The 16,056-nt window shown below is 40.1% G+C and overlaps 1 protein-coding gene across 1 annotated transcript in view; it reads left to right on the top strand.

The window, feature by feature from the left end:
• Positions 1–5,880: 5,880 nt before the first annotated feature.
• The window catches only part of htr4 (5-hydroxytryptamine receptor 4), a gene marked incomplete at both ends in the record, with an annotated part of 124,641 nt that continues 114,465 nt past the window's right edge, over positions 5,881–16,056 (top strand). The window contains one exon of the mRNA XM_083980588.1: positions 5,881–5,936. Coding sequence (XP_083836714.1) covers positions 5,881–5,936 — 56 coding nt within the window. The remainder of the gene's footprint in view (positions 5,937–16,056) is intronic.

The raw sequence follows: 16,056 nt of genomic DNA, 5'->3' as shown, positions 1-16,056 counted from the left end.
ACTTACATACCTGCTGTATCTATTTTGATACACACATTTTCAACACGGTTCTACTGTAAAATAAATTATGAAATATTAAGTAGTTTTACTTTGCATCAATGCAGTAACAATTTTTAAGTTTTCCTCACCTTAACTTTTTCAAAATTGGCAAAAAGTATCCATGAGAAAACACATGCTGGATATTGGATGCATATTGGATGTCCCAAGTGAAGGCCTGCTGGTGCATAAATAACTGCACCCTGGTGGATTATCTGATCATTGCATGTGTCTGATTGTATACATTACTGTAGGTTTTTCAGGAAAAACAAATCACAGTGAGGATGTAAATGTCTCAAAAACTCATGTATTTTCATGTATCAAATTTGATACAAATGGCGACATAGGGTTAGAAGTGAAGGTGTGAAGGTTCAGAGGTCACAGGCTCCACCTGGTAAAGTTGCAGCATGTTGGACTTGAACGCCCTCGTGTCCAGACGGGTGGCGTCCCGTCAGCAGCTTGTCACCGCGGGAACGTGCTGCCTGCCGTGACTTTCCTTTAAAAACTTGCGTGGCAGCTGGTGACCAGAGTTTAAATGTTTTATGAGTCTGAGTCTGGAGGCAGCAGCGGCGTAGTGGACGTCCTGTCAGCTGCTTTTTCTTTTTTTTCTTTTAGACACTGAGTAAACAGAGCAGCTCCACCAGCTCTGCTCCATTAAATGTAAACACAACAACCACTGACTCACACACTCGTATTAACAGTATCTGTGTTGACGTGTTTACAGCCGAGTGATGGAGCTGACGGCTGCACTCTGGACTCATGAATGAGAGTCTGAGCTGCAGGAAAAACAAAAGTCACATGAACAAGTCCTGGCTTCCCTGAATAAACCCTCTCCACAGAACAGATCTGTCCACTTGTGATGTCCCACCCACCGTCCAACCGGCCCTGCCAGAGATAAACCAACCCAACGTGGCTCCTCTGGCTCCTCTGCTTTTGCTTGTTGCCATGGCTTCTGTTGATATCAAGATGTACTGTACCCATAATGCTGTGCAGGACTGAACTTTTTTTTAACAGCAGCAGTGACAGAGTGTGTCTGTGTCTTGTTCCTGGAAAATGGGCTTTCTAACTTGCACATCAGCTTTAAAAAATCAGTTTCCCTGAGTCACCAGTGCATGAAAAAGCAGCGATTTGCTGCATCATGTTTGTCTCTCATCCGCTCTCTCTCTCTCTCTCTCTCTCACTTAGTATTCCTTCATCCTTTTTTTCCATTTCCAACTGCGATTACCTTCCCCTCTCTTTCACTCAGCTCCATCAGTTCCTCACGCACTGTCGTAATCGTCCTTGTATTCCTCCTCTGCTCGTCTCGGTGTGACTGGATGAGAGCTGACAGACTCCAGTAAACCCTCTCAGCAGCCTCGCCCATTAGCGCTGTCATGCATTCAACTTACCTCACGTCCCCGACTCTGTGTGTCTATTATAGAACAGAGTCAGCAGGGCCAGCCCCCCCCCCCCCAGTGCTCCCCCACCACCCCTCCCCTGCAACCTGAAGACGGTGCCAAGCAGATTTCAGACTCCTGGCACAAATCAGCTTTCCGATGATATAATAATCTGTCCTGGATTTAACGAATGCTCGGTCACATCGGTGCCACGACCCGCGTTAACACCTACAGTAGCTATAGGAGGAAGGTGGGAAAATCTGCACCAGTATGTGCTAATGGTGCCCATGTGAGCTTTTGTTTTACTCCACACATTCCTACACACTCATGTTCATGCAGGTTTTTTAACACCATGAAAAATGTGAAAAATGCCATTAATAATGAATGAAATAATGAACCTGTGATGCAAAACAACAGCCTGCACGCTGGAGACATTTTCCCACCTTATACAGGTCACAGTAACAGTTACAACAGATCACTTGTCACATCTGAAGGCAGCAAATCTGTCCAATTAGTGTAGAGGTACTTGATATTAAATTCACAGTGGTGTTTTTCTCCTCCTGCCGTTTCTGTTAAGTCCACTCGTCTTCTTCTGTCACACCACAACTGCAGGTTGTGTGAGTGCAGCAGCAGCAGCAGCAGCAGCAGCGATGATGGAGCTGTGCTGACTAATGGAAAGTCTTATGTAACAAAGTCTTGTAATGTATGATTGATTAGACTTTTCAAGTGATTTCCCGCCGACACTATAAACACATAATCTGCCATTAAATACAACAGGGAGAAGATATGTGAAGGAAAAAAAAAAACCTCTTAAAAATTGTAATTGTGTAGTTTTATGGTTCAGGGTTGGAGGAAACAGGAGAAAATATGAGAGGAGCAGCAGCTGGAGAAAGTGGAAGTTAAACCACAGCATTGGTTTCACAAATAAGGAGATTTCTTCTTTATTTCTGTGATATTATGACTTCTTTCTTGAAATATTCAGATTTTATTCTAAAAATTCTGACTTCTGATCTCAATCTTATAATATGACTTAGTGTTGACATTTCAGATTTCCCATGAAGTCGCCCTCATACTCCAGTGTGTGTTAATTTGACACTTTCCCAATAATCAACCTCCCTATATTCAGAGAAGACAAGGGAACCACAATGCATATAGTGCATGGACGGATAATGTACCTTTTGTATTGATTAGCCTTTGACATTTTGGCATAAAAACAACAACAGAGTTCATTGAAGAAGTGTCCATGATGACAGAAAGCTTAGCTGGTCCAGGTTAGAAAATAGAAACGGAAACTGAATTTTCTGTCATTGAATTACAAAAATACAACAAAATTCAGAATGCACCTTCAAACAGTGCCATACAATAACAGACACATACATTTATTCACACATACAAACCACAATTAAAACAATAAAATAGCAGAAAGTATCCTCTGGGTTCGATTCCCAGGCTTTTCTATGGAGACTGCAGCATGTTCTCCTCCTGCAGCCCTGCACAGATCATAAGCCTTACAGACAATGGATGGATCTCTGGTCTCCAAGTATTAAAGATGAGATTTTCATTGTCTCTTTCTCTCTCAAGATTAATTTCATATAGGATGCCATAGATTTAAAATGTTCTCATGTGATTTACCAGTTTGAAGCCGAGCTCTGGCTCATCCAGATGTGGAGGTATTAGCACTCGGCCCTCGACAATCACAGAATGTGTGTGTGTGTTCATGAGGATGGACTTGTGCATTTTGAAGGTCACTTCTTTTCACTGTATCTCACGAATACATATTGATAAGTACACTCATACTGTACAGTATGTATCAGTGTGTGTGTGTGCTGCTGTGGTTTTGGTCCACTGGATAGATGTGCATGTGTTTGTGTGTGCTGACTTTCTACCAGAGCACACACACACACACAGTATATTCATGTGATGGCTGATTAAGGCCATGTCCTCCGTCTCCTTTCATTGTGTGTGAGTGTGTTGAGGATGAATCATCCTGACATGCTCATATACAGTATAATGTGTGTGTGTACTGTGTGTGTATACAGAGACATGTACATGAAGATTATTCACCTCCACTTTCATGTGTCACTTTGCTCCACCAGTCTTTTACAGCCGACCTTTAACCTCTTGTCTCCAGCGACCTCCTCTGGGTCGTTTCGTCCTCTGGTGTTGGCATGGAAACGGGGATGTTGTTGCCTGTTGTCTGGATGTTTGGAGAGACAAAAAAAACTCCCATACCCATAGTTTTTTCCCCCTTTTTTTTGGTGACACGTTTTTCTTTTTTTTGTATGTACCAACAAGGACACACAGACACAGAGAGAGCTTGTGAAGCATGTTGTAAATGTCAAACAGCCTGAAGAGGAAGAAAAGTGTTGCTGAACGCTGCCATGTTGGCAGATGATGACGACAGCAAGATGGACCGAGAGAAAGAATTCGAGAAACTCCCACTTGACTGTATGCGTGTGTGAGGCTAAAATTGGGAATAAAGTTATAATAGCTTCTTTCAAACACAGTTGACCTTTATTGGAAGCAGTTTAAAAGAATGATTCTCTTATTTCAAGCAAAAACGGCTTCAGTGAAACAGTTCTTAGGGTACGACAAGATGAATATTTGCAGCCTTTCTGATTTCACGTTGAAATATATATATATATATATAAATATATATATATATATATATATATATATATATATATATATATATATATATATATATAAATATATATATATATATATATATATATATATATATATATATATATATATATATATATATATGAGTTTTTTAACACCTCAACACATAAATCCATAAAACAGTAGTTCACTCTAACACAGGTTGTGTGCTCATAGTTCAGAGTTTGTGTGTTAAGCATCTGGAGCATATGCCATATGTTGGACTGTAATCCACTGTACAGTCAGTGATGTAATGTAAGTCAATGTTGACATGATTGTCACATTTGCACAAAGCCAACCAAACATACAGAGTGATGGGGTAAGAAGATTATGCTCAGTACTTTTATTCTGGACGTCATATTTACCCTCAAGCTACTATCAAAATATTTGGTCTGCTTTTTTCCTTCAACAGGTTCATTTCTACAATGTATTAATTCTGTTTAACAGAAAAAAAGCTCCATCTATTGTCTGGTAATTTATAATTGAGGATTTTGTTCATTCTGCCTGGAGGCCATTTTTAAACATTCAGTGAACAACATTAATATTTTAGATTAATTTTCTTCTAAACTTTACTTCCTGAGTAATTTGTTTTTTTGTTTTTTTCTATTACCTGGACACAATCTGAACCTACCTGCACTGTAAAACAGACATGAGTGAAAACACAACTTTCTCAAGATTATTCCTCTGTTGTAGGAGCTGAAAACACGAGTCCGGTAGTTTGGTTTTTGCTGAGGTCTTTCCGTTGTCTTTAATGCCTTAAAGCAGAAGTAAGCGATCCGGTCGTTTTGGCTAACTTCTTGTCAGCCGATGGAGTTAGCAGTCCCCGCCCTCGTCCCTACGTCACCACATTCACGCGCATCCCTTGGCTGCACACACAGAGAGGACCGCCCCTTTATGCCGTTCTCTCTCCTCATTGGATAAAGGTTGTAGGATACAAGGAAAGTTTTCTCCTCGGCTTACAGCAGAGCAGAGTGACTGACAGACCCGTGTTTAAGACCAAACACTCTATATAAGTGATCGCTGTCGGAAGATATAACTATTTTAGACTTATATTAACACAAACATTCTGCTTACCTCTGTTTTAATTACTGTGTGAACACATTACCAACCAACATGTAATCAGTGCAGACTAGCTTCTTCATATTAATTGCATTGTCTCCGCCCTTGTCTGGACCAGGCTGTAGACGATTTGTGGAAATTTAATTAATCCTTTTTATGACAAAACGATGATCCATGATAAGAATTCAGACTCTGTAATTATTTTTCCACTTTGTGGTAATTATAGGAAACATACAGTCTGTATAGGACTTCTGGATTTGGTGACCACTCCACTCTGCTGTTGGATTTGTGCACATGATTAAATGTCCACATGGTGAACTGGCTCTGTCTGAGCGCTGCACATATGGCTGAAGCATAAAGGCTTTTATTACTGGGGTCAATCAGGGGGTCAGGGATTGGCCTCTGTCCTCTCTATCTGAGATTTGCTCCATCGGTGTTTCAGTTGAATTCTGCATGAGGGAAATGAAGCACGAATAATAAACCTCCTGTATGTCTATATTCACAGTGTGTTGATGTTTCCACTGAACAGAAATTGGCAGCGACCGGTTTATTTCTTAAAATGTCAAAGGGAAAAAAAAGCGTTATTCAGACTCGGTTTAAATCAGTTATGTTAATGTAATCTGCTCAGTCACTAATTGCATGAATTGATTTACATGTGTAATCCTATAATAATCAGAAATAATCATGTCAATTTGTTAATTGTGATGTTTTCTTGCCTGCAGGGACTCTCTGCATTTATGGTCACATGAATGTCAGCGCTGCAGGCCAGATGCCGGAGATGGAGGAACTTGTCAGTGAGAGGTAAGAGCGTGTTGAATTACACATAAAAGTCAAAAAATGTTTTAAAATGTTCTTTTAGTTTAAGGATTTGAGCTCTATACACATAAAAGACACCAGATCTGTCACTTAATTAAGGTGCAACCTTCTTGTTTAATGGTCTGGATCATGACCAGACTGGTTTTTACAGGGAGTTTATAACACAAGACTCTTGTTTACTGAAATTAATGCATTATCTTTCCATCTTTCCATCGAAAAGAGGTCAGTTTTTCCAGCTTCCTCTGATGGGTAGACTCGCAGACTTTTTTACAGAGATGCATGACGGATGATAAAATTTCTGTAGACGTCTCCTGGAGGGATGAAAACTCCCTCTGACAGATTTTTCACTGGTTTTGTTGTTTGATGCCTCCGTCATGTCGGAGGCTGAAGCTACACAGGCGAACAAAACTGTGCAGGATTACCGGCTGCTTCTTCTTCTTCTCAGTTCAGACAGACGCCATGCAGGATGATTGGAAAATGCTACAACAATCGCGTGCATGTGGGAAAAGAGCAGACACTGCTGCGTCATTGTGTAGAGAAGCAGCTCCACAGATCTGCACATCACAAACTGAGCTGAGAGCTTTGCTTCCCTCTCTTCATCTTCAGATCTCTCAGCTGAGGAAACAATAGAAAGAGTGGGATTTTGCACTGCTCGCTGTCTCTGTAGCTCTCTCGCCCTCAGGCTGGTTGGTTTGATTAAAATAGGGATCTTGCTAAAACTGCTGGGTGGTCTTCTTCTTCTTTCTTTCTTTTTTTTGGAATGTAAAGAGTCATTTTATGGCTTCCTCCACTCGTCTAATGTTTTTCAGCCCCCGGGGTGAGAGTGAGAGAGAGAGATTTGTGAAGGTGCAGTGGGACCGTTTTTTTCCGACTTCTTGCTTTGACTGATAAGAAAAGAAAATATACGATGCAGACAGAGAAAATCCCTGAGTTTTGTATTTTAGAGCAAAGTGCAAAGACACCAAACGCATTCACAATAATTAGAAAAGGTCAGAGGGCAGTTTAACGTCAAAACTTTTTTTCTTTTTTACTTTTTTTGTTTTGTTTTTGCTGATTGTTTGTCAGTTCAGGACCTCTGTTTCTGTTACCGTGGCAACAGCCAGCTGGAGTACGGAGAGCACAAAAAAAAGAAAAACAAAATCTCCCTCACGTCTGATCTGACCCTGGTCCTGCCCTTTCCTTTAGTTTTAAATGATTCTAAGTTCCTGATCTTATCAGTCCTCATGTGTTTTATTATGTTTATTTGTTATTGTTACTGATGACTGAGGTCCAGTTCGCCGCCCGCTGCTGTTGGAGCATTTAAAAAAAAAAATAGAAGCAGTATAAACGAGTCGAATCGGAAGGTTGAAAAAGAGAAGAAATAAACTGTATGTTTGTTCAGGTTGACGGAGTTCGTGTTAAAAAATGTTGAACTTGACTCATGTGGCCTCATGAACATGAAAAGCTGAGATGAGCTTGTTCATGAGACGGTGTTTTTTTCCGCTTCATGACCCAGTTTGGTGCCGCTGACATGTTGAATGGACTCATCCATCCATCTGTGTGTGGCGGATGGCAGCCTCCACCTGTCTGCAGAGACATAATGAATTCAGCCAATGACTGATTTATGTTGTTGTGTTCCCCTATATACATATGGACATATGTACGTGCATCCTGTCATTACATATGTTTAAACACATTTGTTCGGTGTCGATGACACATTCGAGGTGTGAGACGACAGATGTGGTCGTTATGTAGATGATGAGCAGCTTCCTGGAGACGATCTAGATTTTCTTCTTCCATATTGGACGTTGGATGTGAACTGGCGGCTTAACGGGACATTATGGTGCTGCAGTTGTCATGGCGGTCGTTGGACACTATATAATTCATGCATATGAATCATAATCAATCATCAATTGTGTTGAGTTAGGTGTGTTCAGATACCAATTTAGCAGCAGCTACATGAGTGTATTGATAAATTACATGGAATTATTAGTTTCACACCTTGGTAAAATTATAATAGCCTATGTCAGTTCTTCTCTTCAACACACGCCCACCCTGACAGCTACTGTTCATGAGCAGTGAAGAAGAATTGATTTTCGTTAAGTCTGTTTTCCATTAGCAAAAGTAATTTGGAAACTATAAAGTCCAACCAACAGAAAGACAGCATGTTGTGCAATATGAGTTCATATCCAGAATTTAGGAAGGGAGGAGCTCATGTCAGGGACTCTTAATCATCACCATACCATACCAACTTTATAAAGCACTTTAAAAACCCAGTGGACCAAAGTGCTGTACAAAATTAAACATAAAACATACAATCAGCATAAGACACATATACATACAACAAAACAAAATAAAAACAATAAAATAAAATGCATTAAAATAACACTATATAAAACCAATATAACAATTTAAAGCACATAAGTAAAACATTAGTCAATAAAAGACAGATTAAAAGCAGATTAAAAGACATCAATTTAAACATAATCAAAGTCCATGATCCTATCAACTATGAAAATCATACACTCAAATACTAGGCTATAGATTTAAATTTACTATCCGTGTCATAAAAGGTAAATATGTCAGTGTGTGGGTTCTTAGCCCCTCAGATTTACCCACTGAATAAGTATTTGAAAATCAAAACAAAATATGTAGATCTTACTGAGGCCGATAAAACATAAAATTCCTCTCAGTAAATAATTCAGAATTTTTAATGAGCCAATGTGTTGATAACCCAGATCGTTTACATCATCTGGTTTTAATTGATGAGGTGACACTTGTCGAAGGTGAGGTGTGATGATGACCTACATTTTTTTATATCGCTCAGTTCTTACATAACTACGTTGGATGGGAGAGCGGGGGAATCATTTATCACCTCTCTGTAACAGGTACATCACACCATCACTAGAGAAGATGGAGCAGAGATCCGAAATCTGTCTGTCCGGACTATGTGTGCACCAACAGGTCATTTGTAAACAAAATGAAGAGATGTTGTCTTTATTGATTTATTTTATGTATGGTTTTTGTTGTTTTTGGTTTCTGAAATATTTGGAGCAGCTGTAACAGTCAAAAGTCAAACTAAGGGAAGTTTCAGAGTAAAAAATAGACATTAGGCAAGTTTCCACATTAAAAGGAGCTATTTTTAAGTTTAGATACTGCTACATAGCTACCGTTGGAGCTCTAACAGCTGTTTACTCAGCACTGTTGCCAAGGGCTATAGACACTGTTGAATTTACAACACAGAGGCTAATGATGTGAGCATCATTCATTCTTCAGACTTGACTCAGAGTCTGGACGGGCCACAGCTAACCTGTTAGCATGCTAATTTCACCAGAAGAGAAGAACTGATAGAAAACAGAAGAATAAAGGAGTGAAGCTAGATAAACTTTCTTCTTCTGGTCACTTTATTGGCGGCCAGGAAATTTTAGCATTGAGTTTAAAAATGTAATGTTTGTTTTCAAGGCCATTAACAGCCTTATTTATCTGAGGGACACACTATTACTGACCCAGCATGTTTTAAATCCAAACTCAAGGCTTTTAATACATAGCACTTTGCCATCTCTCCTTTGTCTCTTTGTCCTACTGCTTTTATGTAATGCTAAGCAGCTATGGTGCACAAGCAAAACGCTTAGCTACTAAAACATCACAGACTCTGAAAGGGTTTTTTTTTCTCGGATGAAGGTGAAAATATATCTCATATACAATTAGGTGCTTTGAAAACCTCTGCGCTGCCAGAATTAACATCACTTCCTTTAATCAAATCTTCCTTTGTTAATTGATTATTTCCGTTCTCATCTGGAAACGCTAATGGTTGCTGGAGAAAAAAAGAGGAAAATAATCAACTTCTGGTAAAAACCACAACGTCCCGTTTAACTCTTGATACACATACCGATAGAGATGACGACGTCTCTGCACGCTGCTGCTCTGCAGTGAAGTGACTCTTGTCATGTGACCAGCCACCAGATGTGAACGTGCCGTATCACCACAGATGATCTGGGATCCTGAAACCTGCTTCCACAAGTCAACACGATCAGACTCGGAAAGATCAGATAGCAGAGAGCTTCTCTTCTCTTCTCTTTCCTCCGCTCAAATCGGCTTTCCCTCCCCCACACCTCCTCCTCCTCTCTACCTCAGGTGTCCTGTGACAGATCCTGTTTTCTGGATGATTGCTTCCACCAGGAAAGTTTGGCCTGAGACAGCAGGAAGCCAAACAGAGAGCTGGCGAGGGAAGGTCACCTCCGACTCGCTGCTGTTGTTACAGTACATTTGCCAATTGTTTGCTCGTTCGTTCTTTTATTTGCTCATTCACTTCACGCAGCTGCTCGTTCGTTTAGAGGACGTGACGGGAAACAGGAATCAGGAGTAAGATTTCCCAACCGTTAATCATGTGTGTTGTATTTTTATTCATCACTGTTCTCACATAAAGTAAGTAAAGTAAGTACAATTTTATTTATATAGCACTTCTCACAGAGAAGACTCACAAAGTGCTTCACAAGATACATAAAAACACAAACATCATACCAACTGTACACAAATAAATAACAACAAAAGCAGCATCACATTAAAACACATGCTTACATGATTACTTCATGAATATTCAATATTCTTCCATTTTACCCTGCATCATATCAGCAGAAAGTTATGGTGTGTTTTTTTTCTTAAGATTAAAAAAACAAAACATTTTGAATCCAAATTCTTCAGGTGCTAAAATATCATGGGAGAAAGAGTGGGATCACATGACAACAACCAGGAGTCATTAAAAAGTTATTGACTGCTCGTAATTTATTACTTAAGTAATATTTCAGTAATATTTTAATGGAGAATAAAATCTGACAGTAAACAAAAAAGAAGTTTAAAAACTCCACACCACACAAAGTAAGTTAACAAAGAGCCAAATGCTGTGAATTGATAAAGATCATATCTTAATCTTTAATTTTAAGAATCTATCAAATATGAAGAGAAAAAAAAACTAACATGATAATTAATGAAATCAATAAAAGAGGAAGTTGATGTTTATTGATTATCTGCAATAATGAAGCAAATCACCAAACCAAACTATCAGAGCTCTACAAATCTTTTCATACCACTGTTACATGACTGTCTTTTGATCTGCTGTGTCTCTGATTTGTCTTTACTCCAGATGATGGTTGGGGAACAACTGTGGTCGTACTGTAGCTGTAATAACATTACAAATGTAAAAAAAAAAAAAAAAAAAAGTTAGTTACAAAAGTCTAAAGCAAGTTCAAGGAACCTCAAAAGTTTCAATATTGCAAATACATGAAGTAGTGTGAACAGTTTACAGCTGGGTGGAAAGTCGTGGTGTGGAGACCTTGAACGCACCTCACACCTAATGGAGTGTTTCTGGTCTTTAACATTGCCTGTATTTCAGAATACTCTCCTGACTTCAACTGTGCTGGAGATAATGTAGAAAGTGTTAGAGTTACTTCTATATTAGTTGAACCGTCCAGCTGCTTGTGAAATTGTAGATCATTTTTGACACGGCTTCTTCTTCTTCTTCTTCTCTGCAGCAGCAGCACAATCACAGCCTCTTTGACTCTCTCCTATCTCTGTGCTCCAGCTTTACTTCTGCTGTTGCAGAGTTGGCAGCGCGCCGTCTTTTTCTTTCACAGACTGAATAATTCATTCAGCAACTGCTTGTGTAATCTCAATAAGAAATCTTCCATTCATATAAAAAGCACTTGCTGATGCATGTAGTGGAGCACACACACGCACACACACGCACACAGAGACACACAGAGACACTGCTGGAACGCCCGGTCCTCCATTCAGCTCCGACAGGATCATATCTGTGAATCGAAGCATGTTAACGACACCGACAAAATCTCCAGCTGTAAAACTGACGTGTGTCAAACCTCTGAATCCGTTGCCCTCCCCGATGGAGAGGAGTCAGCGGAGATTGTGTGTGTGTGTGTGTGTGTTGAGTGCTCCATTATACAGCGTTTCCACCCCATTTCCGTTCCCGCCTGACGAGGTGATTTATCCTGCCTGTCACCGATGGCACTTCCAGGCACGTGCAGGTTCAGCCTCCAGCGTCTCCTCCTGCTCTTTGATCCTTCTCCCTTCACACACATCCACACAAATCCTCCATCTCCTGCTCATTTATGTATCTCAGCTCGTCTCTGAAAATGATTCGCTACATCTGTCACCACTGCCCCCGAGGATGAGCTCATGCCCTCCGGATTTCGGGGAGGACATGAATGAACTGAGAAATCTAACTACTGTTTTTCTTTTTTCTTTTTTGTGGCTTATATAAAAAAAAGAATAAATTTAATTAAAGCTTCAGTATATTAGACGGATCAAACGACTTCTCCATGAGGAGGATCAGTGGTAGTGAAGTATCTCATAACTCTGCACCTCCCCACGGATCTACACAGTGTCTCTGTGTCCACAGCACTAAATATCAGAAATAATCTCTGTGCATACAGCACACCTGTACAGTACATGCATATCTCATTAACATTAATACACACAGTGTAAACAGGAGACAGATGATGATCTCTGCAGCTGCTGTAGAAAAAAAAACTACAAATGAGGAACAGCAAAGAGACGTAGTGTTAAAAAAAAGGCAGAAATAGTAGTACTGTTGTAGTAATTTATTCGTCCATTCAACAAAACATGAAACATATACACACAAATCAGTTTTCCATATTCAATATGGGCGAAAAGGCGTAGGCAGAAGCAAAGCTTATTAATGCCCTACCCTATTTACAGGAAGGAAAGATTGCACAAACAAAACAAACAGACGTTGTTTTAGTAATAATAATTATGTTAATGTTATATATTTATTCATTAATTCAATACATTGATTTTAAACATCCTTTTAAATTGGGTGCTAGTTGTACATGTGTTTAATTCATTATCAAGGCTATTCCATAAATTTACTCCAATAACGGATATGCAAGTGTTTGTCCTTGCTTTTGGTTTTGAAGGTGTATCTTTCACCATCGTAAGTGAGGCTTAAAAGAAACGAGAAGAGAAACTACAGTACACCACTGTCCACTGTTCACCAGAGGTGTCCACTTTATTTTGACAATGATAATACAAATAAATAAATATTCCTCCTCAGCTTTGCACACACACGAACCCCTACACAAATCAAAAAGACACAAGAAAATGTGAACATATGAAAATGTGAAAAGCACAATGACAAGAGGAGAGGGATCGGACAGGAAATTAGTTTCATAGAAAAGAACATTGGGCTACACAAAGTTCTGCATGAGTGTCATGTTTTAACAATAAAATCATTTTGTGTAATGTGCAAAAGTTGTAGGCACTCGAAGTAAAGTGAAGATGCTTTCATGAACAGCCTTTATTTATGGATTAACTTCATCCACAGTCCAGTCAACAGAGGAAATCTGTATTAAAACAGCACCAGTCCTCCTCCAGACACTTGCACACAGTTTTTCAAGGTGTTGCCTGACAGGTTGTTGAAAACAACAACATAGTTCTTCAGTGTCTCCATGTAAACCCAGACTTTTGACATGGCTGTAATTTTTGGGTCATTGCCATGCTGCAGAATACTTTTGGGACCGATCAGAGGCCTCTTGGATGGTGCTGCATAATGGAGAATAATCTAAACATGTGAAGTGCCTAAAGTTTTTGTACAGTACTGTTTATATATATTATATTGACCCATGTTACATCTGGACTTTACAAACTGGTCCAGCAGCGAGTCTTTGTTGGTGCTTCAGAGCTCTGCAGTTGTGCAGATATAAAACACTAGAGACTCTGTTGGTCACAACTTCTTTAAACATTCACTTAACTCTTTTTGCAGTTGGGATCAATAATCAATGAGTTCAAGTTGTTCTGTTTATCTTGGTACTAAATTCAGCCGATGCAAGAACTTTTTCCCAAAGTTTTCTGCTCAGAGGAACTTGAAGTCTTTAGCTGCCTCTGTGATTAATGTGTGGATGTGAGAGTTTAACGCTCTGCACAGGTCTCCTGCTCACATTATTCATCACATCACTTCTGGCTCTGCAGCACAAATACAGGACAGACTCAGGATAGCCGGAGCTGATGGGACCTGTGCACCAGCTACACCTTTCCAAAGCGTTGTGTTGTTGTGAGCTCTCGCAGATGAAGAGAGATAGAGAGGACGGAAAACATGAAAAGGAGGAGGAGACGCGTCTCTCCACCAGCTTTGTCTCCAGCAAGACAAATATTTCACGTTTCAAGTTGAAGTGCAGGAACAATTAGCTAATTTGTGCTGACAAGCGGCTCAGAGCTGAAGTCTTGCCCTCTGTTTTCACACAGAGTCGTTCTCTTTGATACACACAGTCAGGAAACTGCTGCGGTGCGTGTTTATGGTCTTATGGACACACACACACACACACACACACTTGCACAGTAAATATATCCCCTCCTCTGTGATGCACTCAGAAATATAATCACATTTGAGCAAACACTCGCTCAAAATCCTTTGCACACACACAAACATGCAGGGGGAAGCCACGCAGCAGCAGCAGCAGCAGTGTGAGTGTTTTAATGATGTGGAGGAGGAAACTCTGCTGTTTGCTCGTGCCGCGGTTTCGGTCGTCGCTTGCGTCCGTGCCGCTGATTAAAGATGCAGCAGCTGCATCAGGAGATTAGACCAGGAGGAGGAATCTCCTCCAGCCTCAGGACACACTCACTAAACTCAGGATGTGAAGGAGCTGCACTCAAAAGCAGCTTCAAAGACATGGCATTAGGAATTCAGTGAGGTGTTACTGGTGGGAAACGTAACATGAGATGATAAGAAAATACACACATGAAATAGGGATTAGGTCAAATATCCACAGATACCAAGATGGAACAGCTATACAGTAATAAAAAAAGTAAAATCGACTAAAATAAATGAATGAATGAGCAGGTTAGGCCAGGAGCTTGACATCACTTCCTCATTTCTAAAGAAAACAAACATCAACTTTTGATCTTCTGAGCAGATGAGAGGATGATGGAGACGTGTTTGTCCTGATTATTATCAGAGACGAGCGACCGACGCGTCACCTGTGACATCTCGGATTTGTTTCTTTAATTAATAATATATTAATAATAATTGCAGAATTTCAACGTTCTCCGTCTTGGTGCAGATAAGGAGGAGGAGGAGGAGGAGTGACACAAGCTGAAATTAGTTTTTATTGGCTCATCGCTCGGTTGCGGCTGAAACACCTTCCAGCTCAAGAAAAGTGATTTTGATACAGTTGAGAACAGAGTCGATGTCTCCTTCAGACAAATTTATCTGATCGACACGTTCACAGACATCCTGTCTGATCACATTCATGTATCGTCACCTCCACCCCCTGACTACACCTGGACAGTCTCATGTCCTCTGCAGATTGAAACTCACCTTCTGCTCAGCTTCAGTTTTATTCTTTGTTCACTCTATTTCATTCTGGTGCCTTTGTCTTTCCAGTGGAACTGGACTTTGTTAAAAGGGGACATATTATGAAAATACCACTTTTTGAAGGCTCTTTAACATATATCTGGGTGTTTGTTTTACCTTTTGGCCTCCAAAATGTGAGAATTGACAAAAAAAATCTGTAATTTTCAGGCTCCCTAGGTTGAAGTCCATGTGGTCTTACAAGATGTTCCCTCAGTTGTCTTCCAGTGATGTAACTAGGTTTCGAATTTGCGTAATCCCACCCCTACCTGGTACCAGTAGAAGGGGCGGGGCAAGCAGTGGTTCATTTGCATTTAAAGCAACAGGCACTGAAACCAGCCGTTCTGAACAGGACTGTTTAGAGAGGATATTTTGACCAAAGCATGTCTTTAAGACACCTGGGAACTATTTTAATTTGTGGAAAGGGAGCATGATATGGACAAAGACATGTGGCCCGTGTGGATCTGAGAGGCTCATTATCAGTAGAGATTAAAGCTGTGTCGGTATACCAGGCTGTTAACGTGCTTATTTCTGCCGTAAAGTTAAACGACATCAGGTAACCCTTTAATTTGCAGGCCGTTAATTACGTGACAATGTGAAGAAATAGCCAAGAAATGACAATTAATTGTGTAGTAATGTCAAGAAATAGCGTAGAAATAATAGTCAATTTCATAGTAATGTCATCCATCCATCCATTTTCATCCGCTTATCCGGAGTCGGGTCGCGGGGGCAGCAGTCGGAGCAGGG

The sequence above is a fragment of the Trachurus trachurus genome, assembly GCF_905171665.1.
Source record: "Trachurus trachurus genome assembly, chromosome: 10".
Taxonomy (NCBI): domain Eukaryota; kingdom Metazoa; phylum Chordata; class Actinopteri; order Carangiformes; family Carangidae; genus Trachurus; species Trachurus trachurus.
The sequence above is the reverse complement of the archived record's forward strand: the minus strand, read 5'-3'. Positions and strand labels throughout refer to the sequence as shown.